This window comes from Octodon degus, unplaced genomic scaffold (genome assembly GCF_000260255.1).
Source record: "Octodon degus isolate 3935 unplaced genomic scaffold, OctDeg1.0 scaffold00092, whole genome shotgun sequence".
Classification (NCBI taxonomy): domain Eukaryota; kingdom Metazoa; phylum Chordata; class Mammalia; order Rodentia; family Octodontidae; genus Octodon; species Octodon degus.
In genome coordinates this window covers 2,203,408-2,218,106 of record NW_004524668.1, presented here as the reverse complement: position 1 = coordinate 2,218,106, position 14,699 = coordinate 2,203,408, and the positions used below count along the sequence as shown (strand labels likewise).

Genomic DNA, 14,699 nt, shown 5'->3' with positions numbered 1-14,699 from the left:
CGATCCCCCAGCACCACATGCCAGCCAGCCGCGCCCCCTGGTGGGCTGAGCTGGCCACACACAATAAATAAATGTTAAAAAAAAAAAAAAAAAACCTAGCCTGTATAAGGGCCAGCCAGATAGTTCAGCAGACTAAAGCGCCTGCTTAGGCAGAGCATAGGGACCAGGGTTTGATCCTCAACACAAGCCATGCCAGCCCTGTCTCCAGGGTATGCTGAGATTCAATTTGAGACAGTGTGGTGACACATGCCTATAATCCCAGAGCTTGGGAGGCTGAAAACAGGAGGAGCACTATGAGTCTGATCTATGTAGTGAGACCTTGTACTAAATAAAAAAAAAAAAAAAAAAAAACCTACCCTTAGAACTTCCCAGAAATGACACCATTAACATCTTAGTAACTTTCTACAATTTGTTAGTTATTAACCATATGTATTTAAATTTACATTGGTTAAAATTATACATAAATACAAATTTGGTTCCTCGGTCCAAAGGAAACTGAAAGTTTCACAGAAAGTTCCATAGGACTGCACTGTTGTACACTGTTTTTCAGGGTAAACACTTCCACACATCCAGACCTTTTTGTTTCTTAAAGTGCAAAATTAAATATAGTATTTCAGAAGTCCTTTTGGTTGTTGTTGGCTGATTTCTGTCTATTACCTTTTCATTTTGTAGACCATCTCGGGGACCAACTTCCACAATTTTCACTTGTTTTGGGAGCATGCCCATGGATGAAGTGCTGACCTGGGGTTTAAAAGAGGAAATGAAAAGAGAAAGGGATTGTCACCATTTACCAGTCTGATAGGATGCATCCTTCCTCACTGGTACTGAGACAAGAAGCAATAGTTCTTACTGTTTTATTCGCATGTGGTCTCTCTTACACTCAAAAAGCAGACTGCATTTGGAACAGGAATGAGTAAGAGCACTCCCAGGATAGGCTCTTCCTTGAGACCCAGACCCACTTTCGGTTGCCATCTGACCTTATCTGCATCTCCAACTCAACAGTCCCTGAGAAGAACTTCATCTTTTCTAGCTCCATAAGAGGTCCAGCCAGGGATTTAGCTTAGTGGTATACTGCCTGCTTGGCAAGAGTGAGGTCCTGAGTTTCATTCCCAGTACCCCTCCCCACAAAAAACATGTCCCAGTGTGCCCATCCTGTTGTTTAAACTGGAACCTGACTCATCCCCTTCACCTATTTGTCCTGGCCTATAGGCTCTGTGTGACACGGCTCCAGTGGGCCAAGGAGATTCAACCTGGCTCTATTGTTCTCTTCACCCCTCAGCTTCCAGCAGGGTCGCTGCACCCCAACTCCATGGCCTTTTCTCCAGCACAGTATCTCCTTTTCTCCTGGCACAAAGGAGGTGGTCATTAAAATTACTGAAACCACAAACAGGAGGGCCTGGCTGCCCCAGAGGACCTGGCAGCCACTGAGTGTGAGGGATAAGCTCTGGACTTTGCAGAGTGGCTGGGGAGACACAGGAAAGTGCTACTCTAATCCTAAACTGAGGCCAAGGAGAATGAGTCTGAGAGGAGATGATACCGCCAACTGCTGAGGGAAGGACCTTAACAAAAAAATTTTTTTAAAAGCTTTGATCCTGCTTTACATAAAGTTTGCCCCCTAGCTACCCTTCCTCCACAGCAAGTAACATGGAGCAAGTACCACGGGCTTCTTTCCCCCTTTTTCTTTTACACATATAGTTTGGACTTGTACTGATCCTCCTGTCTCAGCTTGCCTAGTGCTGGAATTACAATGATACACCACCAAGTCCAGGGTTCTGAGGCGGCCTGGCATGTGGTACTGGGGATTGAACTCAGGACCTTATGCTTGCCAGGCAGACACTAATGCCACTGAGCTATCTCCCCAGGCCTCCTCTTAATACAACTTCAAATCAACTTCATTTTAGGAGATTTCACCTGGGTAAACATACTGAAATGGGACAAGGAAATATGCTGTATAATCTGTCAGGGATCCCACTCACCCCCACCCCCAGACCTTTAAGGAAGGAAATATGCTCTAGTCTGAGCCAGCTGAAATTTGACAAGTCACCTCAGTGGCTGTTTCTAGCCAGTAAAGCTTCCAACAGACTAAGGTGACAAGCCACTGAGCCGCATGAGAACAACACACTGAGCAGGAAGGTGTTGCAACTTGAATCTCATCCAGTTCCTTCTTTCTGTGGAATTCTGCCCAGAAGATGAACTCCTACTGTCTGCCAGGATCCCAGGCTATGGCATATCAACACTAACATCAATACTAACATTCAGAGCCAGGGCACAGGCGCTGGTGCCTCCGGGCAAGGGACTACCATCTGACATCAGGAAGGAAAAACCATCATCCAAAATCACACAGCTAGAAAGTGACACAGTTTGGGCTCAAGTCCAGGACTGGTTCTGATTCTAAACACACGCTAGTAACCCCATGGGGGATCATTTCATTACGTTTGTTTTGTTTAAAGGTCGTAATTATCCACCACCTTATTTAATTTTCTTCACTTCCCAGGCTGTAGTCACCATTTTCATTTTACCCATGAGGAGGTGGTGGAGGTGCAGTGCCCAGAAACATTAAAGTGTATTTCTGAGAGGAGCCCAGTGCCAGCAGAGTAATTTTTCCCTGCTGTTGATACAACTCCTTCCAAACTCTAAAGTAAAAATACCACCGACTGATCCGGTTATTAAGAGCCAGGGCAATGCTAAATGTAATACCCATTTTACAGGTGAGATAACAGAGGTTTCCGAAGAGTAAAAAAACGATGTCACCGAGCCTAGAACGCGGCTAGACCACACTCGCACACGCTTTAACCAACACGATTTATTTAACCTTTGACACAGCTGGCGCGGCTACACCTCCCCTGCACTCACCGGGCACAGCATCGAACAGACTCAAAGCGCAAAGTGAGGGAATCACAGCCTGGCCCCAAGCCATCCAAATTCTCACCGAGTCCTTAAAACAACAGAAGCTGGAAACGGGAGACGGGAAAGGGGGCGACCTCGCTTTTGCCCTGCAGAAGTGTTCCTTCACTAACGAAGCGCTTGAGAGCTCTGAGGCTCAACGAGAGGAAGAGCTAGGGAGAGCGGAAGGGCTTTGGACACAGAATTAGGGTGTCCAGGTTGTCACCCCACGGCTCCACGATCCAAAAGGGCCGCTTCGCGTCAGCGGGCCTCAGTTTCCCCTCCCTGGGCAGGGGGCAGGGATCTGAGATAGGACGGATCCAAAACTTCAATACTCCCCTAGTTCTGGCTGGAAAAAGTGTTTGGCTTCGCTTCTCGGGAAGCAGCCGCTATGGGCCAACCCCCCGAGCTCGACCGTCACGGTGCCTGCAGGGCCGCCGCGACCGGGGCACTTACAGCCCGGAGGGACGCAAGGCTCACGAGCCGCCGCGGCACCATACGCCTTATCCCCGCCATCTTGGACCAGCATCCTCCTCGGCGCCGGCCGGGGCCACGTCACTGCAGGGTGGGCGTGGCCCGATGTGGGTGGAGCCTTGGGAGTGACAGGCAGGTGCCCCGCCCGCTCCATTAGAGCTCACGTTTATTTATTTTTGTACTTCAATATTTATTTTTATTAATACATGTTTGCAGTACGTAACTAAGATAAGGTCCTGTATGCGTCCACTTACAAGGCTGAAATTAAAAAGCAAGAGTTCATCAGAAGCAAGTCATTTTCCTTGCAGATCTTTCCTCTCTTATATAATAAAGTACTTTATTTAGTTTATTTTTTTGGTTTATTATTTTTTTTTTTATGGAACCGGGGATTGAACTCAGGCCCCTGCGCTTGCCAGGGAAGCGCTTATTCCACTGAGCCATCTCCCCGGCCCCCCCTTAACCATCTCCCCGGCCCCCCACTTTATTTAGTTTAAAAAAAAAAGAAAAATAAAAAGTTAAAAGAAAAAAAAATTAAAAAAATAAAAATAAAAAGCAAGAGAAACCAAGGATGGCCGCGCAAGCCGATAAACCTCCCCAGGAGGCTGTGGCAGGAGGATTTCAGGGAGTTTGAGGCCAGCCTGAGCTACATAGTGACTTCAAGTCCAGCCTAAACTACAAAGCAAGTAGTTTGTGACCCTGTCATAAACAAACCAACCAAACTAAAACGCAAGAGAAAGAAGAAAAGGGAAAGAAAAAAGAAAGAAAAGAAAGAAGGTAGGCAGACCAAGTAAGAACAACAATATAGGCCAAGTAGAACCCACATACACTCTTGGTAGAAGTTGAGAGCTCTTTTTTTTTCCCCCCTCAGTACTGGGGACTGAACTCAGGGCCCTGCACTTGCCAGGCAAGCGCTTATTCTACTGAGCTATCTCCCCGGGCCAGGCTATCTCCCTGGGCCCATGGAGTTGAAACCTTATAACCACTTTAGAAATATACTTAGTGATTTTCTAAAAAATAACATTATTCAAATGTCTGTCCTATGACCCAGAAATGTTAGGTATTTACATAAGAGATTAGAAAATACAAGATCCCAAAAATATTTGCATAAGTATATTTTACAACTCTTATTTATTTATTGATTGATTTTTTCCAAAATTTTATTGATAAACAGCAATGAGACAGTTTCAAATCAAATCGGAACAACTGTCTTATTTATAACAACTCTAAATGAGAAGAGACCCAACTGTCCAGCTATAAGAGAGTATATTAACATATGATATATTCATGCAATTAAATACTACTCCTCCATAAGTAGAAACAACAGTTGAAACATGCAGCAGCAGTGATGAATCTCAAGTGTATTATGCAAGTTAAAAAGTGTAGGAAAAACAAATAGAAAAATCACCACTTACGGGACTGGGGAGATGGCTCAGTAGAATAAGTGCTAGCCTGGCAAGTAAGAAAGAGAGAGAGAGAGAGAGAGAGAGAGAGAGAGAGAGAGAGAGAGAGAGCGCCACCGCTTAATTTATCTTCCATGGGAAGCAGAAGCGCCCAAGTTGCTGCCATTCTGAATCAGTTTCATCCTTGTACCAACGCAACAGATGCTCCCAGGGGTCCCTTCCAGCCAGGGGACAGCATGTGGACGCCGCTAACGCTGGTCCTCCTCAGCGAAGGATGGGGCTCCTCTGACTTAGCCTGGGGATATGCCATTGATGTGGACATTCTCTTGGAAATTCTGAGCTGTGCTGCTGCACGAACTCTTTGTAGCCAGTGCGTCTTCTCTTCTCTTCCTCTCAGAGCCTCTGTCACACATTAGAGTCAGACTGTTCTCCCTGCTTTCATACATCATTTTCAATACACCATTTGTCACCTATTAGAAGGGACTATGTTCAGGGCAAGTGTGGTGGCACATGCCTATAATCCCAGCATTTGGGAGGCTGAGGTAGGAGGATGCCATGAACTTGAGGCCAGCCTGGGCTATGTAGGGAGACCCTGTCTCAAAAACCAAATAAGCAAACCAAAACAAAAACAAACACAAGCACAAAAAAGAGTAAGTTCAAAAAGACAAAAGCTAACAAGTGATACAGAGGTTATGATAAGAAGGTACCCATGCCTACTGTGGGTAGGAATCCAAATTAGTACATTGCTTATACAAAATAACCTGAGAGGGTTTCTTTGTTCGTTTGTTTGGGGTTTTTTTTTGTATTTTAGTACAGGGTCTACAGAATCTTATTGCACAGATCGGACTCATAGTGATCCTCCTGTTTTCAGCCTCCCAAGTTCTGGGATTACAGGCGTGGACCACCATGCCTAGTCTCAGTTGCTATCTCAGCACACCCGGGGGGAGAGGCCAGCATGGCACACAGGGGGATCAAACATTTGGTCCCTGTGCCTGCCTAAGCATGCGCTTTAGTCCACTGAGCTATCCGGTCAGCCTTAACCTGAGAGTTTTTGAAAAAATTAAAAATAAAATTACCGTATGACCAAGCAGTTCTACCACTTTATCTATCTACCTACCTGCCTGCCTGCCTACCTATCTGTCTATCTCTATTATCTGTTATCTATTATCTATCTCCAGAGAAAGGAGGATTGGCATGCTGAAGGTCTAGACTTCATATTCTCCAAATAAAGCAAGATCTGGACTTCCACATTACAGAAACATGAATCACAAGAAACATAAATCTCAAGAAACAAGACATGGAATCAAAGAAAGTGTCCACCATTTGGTGACTAAGTAAGGATAACATGTTCTCTTACATAATGGAACACCAGTGTTTTAGGAGAAAGTCATGTCATTTATGACCCAGTGTCTAAACCTAGAGATATTTTGCTCAATGCAATAAGCCCGGTACAGAAAGACAAATACCATATCTCACTCATGTGGAAGGAAAACAGGGAAATGGGGGACAAAATGGATGTTGCCAGGGACTGCATAAGCGTAGGGGTGTGCACACTAATCCTTTATTCCAGCCCACTTCACACAGAGTCTGACTTAACAAAAGCACATATTAAAAATTCTATATAGGGCCAGGGAGATGGCTCAGTTGAATAATCGCTTGCCTGGCAAGTGCAAGAGCCCGAATTCAATCCCCAGTTCCACAAAAACAAACAAAACAATACAAAAAAATTCCATATATATGAAGTTTTTTTATTTTTTTTTTTCCGGAACCGGGGATTGAACTCAGACCCTTGAGCTTGCCAGGGAAGCGCTTATTCCACTGAGCCATCTCCCTGTCCCTTGTATGAAGTTTTAAATCTATCACAATTACACTAACAGAAAGCTATAGTAATCACTGTTGTATGATATTGACATAAAAACAGGCAAACACATGGGTAGAATAGAGAGCCTAGAAGTAAACCCACAGATCTATAGCTAACTATTTATTTATTGTCTTTTTGAGACAGGGTCTTGTTACAGATTTCAAGTTGGCCTTGAGCTCACTCAGTAACCCAGGCTGGACTCAAACTCATAATGATCCTCCTGCCTCAGTCTCTCAAGTGCTGGGTTTACAGGCTTGCACCACCACACCCGGCTTTGACTTTTGATAATAGTGATATGACATACATAGAGAGATAACATTTTTCAATATGCTGTGATGGGCAAAATTGGAAATTTGTATCAGAGTTCAATTATAAGCTTCCCCAGGATTTACATTGGAACCACGTAGAGCATCTTTAGTTTTTCAGTCATTGCCAGCCATCTGGATGAGGCGTGGTCATTGCTTGACCAAATTGCTTTCTGCAAAACTTGGGAGGCCTTTTTCTTCTAGTCACTCTCCTAGGCACACTATACACCGTAGACCTCATCCTCTGTGGCCCTACAATCTCCTTGATCAGGAGTTTATGTAAGTCACCAGACAGGATGTCATTGAAAGGTTCCCTCATGTCTTGGGTCCTCATTGACCTTTCTTTCATTCTTTCTTTCTTTTATTTATTTATTTATTATTAATTTTTTTTGGTGGAACCGGGGATTGAACTCAGGCCCTTGCGCTTGCCAGGGAAGCACTTATTCTACTGAGCCATCTCCCCAGCCCCCCTCATTGACCTTTGAGGGCCGAGGCCAAAATATGAGCTGTCCTCTTAGCCCATCTACCATTCTAGTTTTTTTGTCTCTATATCTCAATTCTCAAACATCCAGAAGAATGGCTTAATGACATAATATTTTGTATAGAGCTTAATATTACTATTTTGTCTGAATATCAAGCACCTTACAGCATACAATAGAAAACTTTTTTTTTTTTTGTACCAGGGATCAAACTCAGGACCTTGCACTTGCCAGACAGGTGCTTATGCCACTGAGCTATATCCCTGCCCCTAGAACCATTATTTCTTAAAATCCATGGATGTTCTAATAGTTGAAGCTGTAGAATGGCAATGGGCAACAGTCATATAGTTTTATACAAAGTGGGTGTTGTGGCCATCAGTGATCCTTTTATTGACTTCAACTACATGGTTTTACATGTTCCAGTACGATTCCACCCACGGCAAGTTTCACGGCACTGTCAAGGCTGAGAACGGGAAGCTTGTCATCAGTGGAAAGGCCATTGCCATCTTCCAAGAGCGAGATCCTGCCAACATCAAGTGGGGTGATGCTGGCGCTGAGTATGTGGTCGAGTCCACTAATGTTTTTCACCACCATGGAGAAGGTCGGGGCCCCCCTGAAGGTGGTGCCAAAAGGGTCATCATCTCTGCCCCTTCCGCTGATGCCCCCATGTTTGTGATGGGTGTGAATCACAAGAAGTACAACAACTCCCTCAAGATCGTCAGCAATGCTTCCTGTACCACTAACTGTTTAGCCCCATGGGCCAAGGTCATCCATGACAACTTCAGCATTGTGGAGGGACTCATGACCACAGTGCACGCCATCACTGCCACCGAGAAGACTGTGGATGGCTCCTCTGGGAAGCTGTGGCGTGATGGCCGTGGGGCTGCCCAGAACATCATCCCTTTATCCCCTGGCGCTGCCAAGGCTGTGGGCAAGGTCATCCTGGAGCTGAATGGGAAGCTCACAGGCATGGCCTTCCGTGTGCCCGCTCCCAACGTGTCAGTGGTGGATCTGACCTGCTGCCTGGAGAAAGTGGCTAAATACAACGACATCACGAAGGTGGTAAGCAGGCATCAGATGGTCCCCTCAAAGGCATCTTGGGCTACACCGAGGACTGGGTTGTGTCCTGTGACTTCAACAATGACACCCACTCTTCCACCTTTGAGGCTGGACCTGCATCACCCTGAAGGACCACTTTGTGAAGCTAATTTCCTGGTATGACAACGAGTTTGGCTACAACAACAGAGTGGTGGACCTCATGATGCACAATGCTTCCAAGGAGTAAATGACCCCCACACCACAGCCCAGTGAGACCAGAGGGACAGAGAGGCCACGTTGTAGAAGTCGCTGACCTACTCACCCCCGACACTGAGAATCTCCCCTTCACAGCTTCCATCCCAGGACCCCTAGAAGGGGAGGGGCCTTGGGATCCCTGGCTTGCTACCCTTGCACACCATCAATAAAGCCCATTGTATCCCACCAAAATAAATAAAATAAAATAAGAACCATACATATTATAGCATGACAATCATGATGACATTTTTTGATGTACTTAAATTTCCATTTTGACATAGTATAGCTCTTTAATCAATCATCTCTATCTTGTATATAAGAAGACTTTATCTAACTCATTGACTTTATTTTTTATTTTTTTAAATTTTATTTGTTTATTTAGTGTGTGTGGCCAGCTCAGCCCACCAGGGGGCAGGGCTGGCTGACATGTGGTACTGGGGGATTGAACCACGGTCCCTGTGCTTTGCTTAGCTTAGCTTGCTCTAAGTAGGTGCTTTAGACCACTGAGCCATCTCTCCAGCCCAACTCATTGACTTTAAATGATATATCACTGAAGAAATTTGTGACATTGTCTGGAAGATAATGTTTAGGCATCTTTAAGAATAGTAACACATGTAAGATATATACATCATATAAGTTTTTGTTATTATTACTGACTGATGACCTCATGTTGGTTTGACATGAACCTCCTGTTACAATTATTTGGAGCACAAATAAAGGAAAATATCAGAATCAGAAAGAAAAAGTCTATCACCACAAACAATCCCTGATTTGTTTTGCTTTGTTTTTTTAACAATCCCTATTTTATATTTTGGAAGACCTGTAATTCTGGAGGTGTGAATACATTTGATATGTGCAAGATTAGTTAACAATCATCATAGCCATATGGACATTTTTGGTTTTAATTTTAGTTTTGTATCAAAGCATCTGTAAATTAGAAAACCTTATTGCCTCCTTTTCGGAAAACTTAATCTGATGACGACGAATGTAAACATAACACATATGCTAGGATCACACATCATATGTTTTTATAATGATCCATACATTTTTAATAATATTTATTGGGGTGTCTCCCACCAGACTACAGAGATCACTATGGCTTCCTATTAAGGAACAAAAGCTGAATAGCACACATCCATCCACATGCAATGAGCCCTGCCACAGAATCATAAAATGGAATAATATTTTTAACCAGAGTGTGGGGCATATGTAGCCTCTGTATAGGCCCTGAGACTGCCAAAGAACCCCAGTGGGCATATGTTGAGTTGGGAAAATAATTAAATCATTAGTGAAGACAGGTCAACTCTACAGAGGTGAGCTTTAGAGAGAGCCAGATTAACTTTGTCCAAGGCAGTTTTAGTCTCTGATGTAAGTACTCTTAGAGAACTGGGGGCTGGGTCCCCTTTGTGAATGTGAAAGAGAGGTGCTAAATCATGAGCTGTTAGCTTAAGAGCTAGATGGAGCCAATTAATATTACCAAGTAGAGTCTGAAAATCAGTTAGGGTTGCAAAATGATTAATCTGGATCTGAACAGTTTAGGCACAGTATGCCTCTGTAGGATAAGTTGACCCAACTATGGAAAAGGTATCATAGCTCTCATTCTTTTGGAGGTCACCACTAGGCCTACATTACAAAAGGCATTACCCCATGTGATAAATATCTGGTGCAAGTTGGATGAGAATTCACACGCGAGAAGAATATCATCCATGTAATGAATAAAATAAGCAGGTAGATGAACTTAATGCACTGATACAGTGGCTGCAGTCACAAACTCTTGGCATAGGCTTTGTCTATTTGCCATTCTTTGTGGCAGACAACACCACTGGAAATGGTGTATAGGTGCCTAATGATTAATAGAGGGTAAAATAAGGGAAGGCTTTTTTATCATGAGGATGGAGAGGGTTTATAAAAAAAGTAATCTTTTAAATCAGTCACAATGAGGGAAAAATGTAAAGTGATGGGACTGGGCAATCCTGGTTGAAGTGCTCCCATAAGTTCCATGCTTTGATTAACAGCTCTCAAATCTTGTAATAATTTCCACCTTCCTGACTTCATTTTTATTATGAAAACTGGAGTATTCCAAGGGCTACGGGAGGATTCCACATGTTCTGCCATCATCTGTTCATTAACCAGTGTATAAGTTGCTATAAGCTTCTCCTGAGTGAGGGACCATTGATTAACAGGGTCATCAGATATCCAAGTTATCTTGGATGCTGTTCGTGGGGTCGGAGAATAGATCAAGACCCCATCTGAAGATATGAAGGTGACTAGCCTATGCTAAAATGGTCCTCTTTAGGGATAAATGGAAAAGGCTTTCTCCTTCCCCAATTGTTTTTGCCAAGCCAATGAATGAAAGGAAAACTTGTTGTAACATCTTATGAGTCACCAGAGTTAGGACTTGCCAAATATGCCCCTATGTCCTGTAATATGTCATAACTTTGTAGATTGACTGGTATATGGGAGAGGACATGAAGTGAAAATTGTCCAGAATGGCCTTCTTATACAATCTTTTTTTCTTAATGTATTTTGTGCAAGGTCTCACTACACAGCTTGGACTCGTAGAGATCCTCCTGTTTTCAGCCTCCCCAGCACTGGAATTACAGGTGTGCGCTACCACACCTGGACTCAGTCACTGGCTCAGTGTGCCTGGGGTGTGTGTGTGTGTGTGTGTGTGTGTGTGTGTGTGTGTGTGTGTGTGACTAGCACAGCATGTGGTACCAGGGATCGAACCCCAGCTCATGCACTTGCCTAAGCAGGTGCTAAGTCTGCTGAGCCATCTTGCCGGCCCTTGGCCTTCTGGAGTCCTCCACAGTAACAATTTAGCACTTCTACTAGGATGAGAAACACTGTCCATACCTTGTAGATCTATAGTTGCTAGCTCCAGGGGCCATGCCAATGGCATTGGGCAATAACTGAAACATTTGCACCTATGTCTAAAAGGCCTTTGAATGTTTTGCCTTCAATAATCAATTCCATCTCAGGACGATTCTGTTTAATCTGTTGAACCTAATAAGCAAAGATCCAAAACCCTTGGATCTCCTTTCCTTATTTATAGATTTTCCAGTTGTTGTCAAAGGAAGCTTGACCAAATGAGCAATATGAAAGTCTAGGATGACTTGAGCAGTGTGTTGAATAGTTTGATCCATACATTTTATTTCTCCTCCATAATCAGAATTGATGATTATGAGCAAAACCTGGAGACCTTTTAAAGTGAGACTGTTATGGCCTAGCAGGAGTTCTACTATTCCTTGAGGCAAAAGTCCATAAACTCCAGTAGGAATAGCTGGGGTAACATTTTAGGAGTTAGTTAGAATCTAGAGGAGGGACTGAGATCTAAGCCTCAACTGTCTTTTGCTGCTTACCAGAGGTCAGAAATAGGCTTGGTGGTAGAGGGTAGGACTGGCGAGGATTTAGGGAAAACAGCCCCACTGTTTGGTGGGGCCGGGACAAGCCCCACTGGAGGTTTCCCTGAATAGGTCAGCCTTCTACATTGGTTTTGGATCTACATTCATTTGCCCCATGTTTACCTCATCTCCACTTTGTACAGGTACTAGGAGGTTTTGTTGAAGGGACAAATAATAGCTGTGTTGCCCTTACTAGCACAGCAGAGCAATTTTGTGCAAAATGTCCCCTGTCTCTGCAGCTGAAACAAGTAACCTCGTTGCTTCCTTTTTCTTTCTTTTTTATTTATTTATTTATTTTTTAAATTTATTTGAGAGAGAGAGAGAGAGAGAGAGACAGAGAGAGAGTGAGTGTGTGTGGTGTGTGTGGCCAGCTCAGCCCACCAGGGGGCGGGGCTGGCTGGCATGTGGTGCTGGGGGATCGAACCGCGGTCCCTGTGCTTTGCTAAGCTTGTTCTAAGTAGGTGCTTTAGACCACTGAGCCATCTCTTCAGCCCCGTTGCTTCCTTTTTCTCAAGGGTGCAGATGAATAGCCTGAGCGATAGCTGCTGCCAAGGCAGCCCCGTGTATGTATACCAAGTATACTAAAGGTATCCAAACAATGACCTATGACATGTTTAGCCACTCCACTAGTGCAGGCACAAGCAAAAATAAATCCTGAGGATGTATCCACTGAAATGTGAATCCATCATAGAGATCCAAACTCAGTAATATGTGTGACATACATCCATTAGCCAATGGATGCACAAATCCAAGTCATCTTAGACAACACAATCTTTTCTTGGTGGGCTCGTAACACCCCTTTACACCATTTATTTGCATTTCCAAAGACCAATTGTTGGACAATTAACTTGTTAGCCTCTGAATTGTTGACAGTCTTCTCATTAGCCTGCAATAGGCATGCCACAAAATCCTGAAAAGGCTCATCATGACTCAGATGGATAGAGGTCAGACTAAGGGATGCCTCACCCATTCGAGGAAGATCCTTTCAAAGCTTTTTTTTTTTTTTTTTTTTTTTTTTTTTGAGACAGGGTCTCACTATGCAGTTTGGGCTGGCCTCTTGCTCACTCTTGTAGCCCCTAGGCTGGTCTCGAACTTGCAGAGATCCTCCTGGCTCAACCTCCTGAGTTCTGGGATTATAGATGTGTACCACCACACCTGGTTATGGCAGCTATTTTAACTCATTCCTATATTTGCATCTCAAAAATTTGTTGCTTATTTGTGAAACAATGGCACCTTCTTCAGTTGACGCATCTTTTGTAATGGCTGTTGTGAGCAGCATTGTGAATGGCCTGATTCGCACACAATTCAAAAAGATTTTCCTTCCACAATAATCCCCTGGACTCAAGCAGGCTTTAGCTATTCCTTTCCAATCACTTGGGGTCATAACTTGTCCTATAAACTCTATTAAACCTAAGATAGGCCAGCACGATAGCTCAGTGAACTAAGCACCTGCCTAGGCAAGTGCAGGGACCAGAGTTTGATCCCCAGCACCACATGCCATGCTGGTCCCACCCTCCAGGGCACACTGAGCCAGCCACCAAGACCTGGCGTGGTGGTGCATGCCTGTAATCCCAGCACTGGAGAGGCTGAAAACAGAGGGATCACTATAAGTCCAAGCTGCATAATGAGACTCTGTATCAAACACATTAGAAAAGAAAAACTAAGGTAAAGGAGTTGTGGTACCACAGCCTATTTTAACTTTTATTTATTTTTGTTTGTTTGTTTGAGACAGTCTCATTTCCAGTTCAGACTGGCCTTGAGATCACTTTATAGCTCAAGCTGGTCTCAAATTTGAAATAATCCTCCTGTTTCAGCCTCTCAAGTGCTGGGATTACAGGTATGTTTTATTTTTTAATTTTGTTTTTGGAAACGGAGATTGAACTCAGACCCTTGCACTTGCCAGGGAAGCACTTATTCCACTGAGCCATCTCCCCGGCCCTATAGGTATGTTTTAAAACTTTTAGGATCTTAAAATGTGTGGCCTCATGAGGACATCTGACCTGTCCCAGATTGTTAGGGACTTGGATTTCAGCAACAGGGCTGACATTTGCAATCCCTCCATGGACTCCCTTGCTTGTCAGGCTTCTAACTCCAATTGCAAGGGAGAAAGAGAAGATGGTTCTACTTCCCAAGAGGTGGAAATTTCAATCTGTGAAATTTCAGAGAAACACAGCAAAGTTTCTCTGAGTTGAAGCAGTGGCAGCTGCTGCTTGTGTGACACAGTTAAATATTATCAGTTTTACCCTGGGCAGCTGTGAAACTCAAGGCAGAATACTCCTCTAGTGGGGAAAGTTCTTTTCTGCCCCTCACTGTTCCTTCTTATATGATTGAGCCAAGGGAGAGGGTTCAAGCTCTGTCGGTGGGGCTGTTGCCTTACTATTCCCTTTCTGCTCAGGTCTTGGTTTTTAGATAGTGCTCCTAGTGGAATCCTCTGTGGTCATCTCGACAGGCCCACATCTACTGAGTCATTCCCTGATCCAGGTCCACCAAAAAAAAGCAAGTAGGGGGGGCTGGGGATATAGCTCGGTGGCATAAGCACCTGCCTGGCAAGTGCAACGTCCTGAGTTCGATCCCTGGTACTGAAAAAAAAAAAAAAAAAA

At 44.0% G+C, this 14,699-nt stretch overlaps 1 protein-coding gene and 1 pseudogene across 2 annotated transcripts in view; one reads left to right on the top strand and one right to left on the bottom strand.

Annotated features, from left to right (window-relative positions):
- Positions 1-3,418, bottom strand: part of Hmgcl (3-hydroxymethyl-3-methylglutaryl-CoA lyase) — a 13,828-nt gene extending 10,410 nt beyond the window's left edge. The window contains exons 1-2 of one of the 2 annotated variants that reach the window (XM_004637600.2): positions 3,340-3,418; positions 658-741 (exon numbers count right to left, since the gene is read on the bottom strand). In XM_004637600.2, the coding sequence (XP_004637657.1) occupies positions 658-741; positions 3,340-3,399 (144 nt within the window). In that variant the 5' untranslated portion in view covers positions 3,400-3,418. The other variant, XM_023722544.1, reaches the window with a different exon arrangement.
- A 4,313-nt stretch (positions 3,419-7,731) lies between these two features.
- Positions 7,732-8,687, top strand: LOC101563033 (annotated as a pseudogene).
- The last annotated feature ends 6,012 nt before the right edge of the window (positions 8,688-14,699 follow it).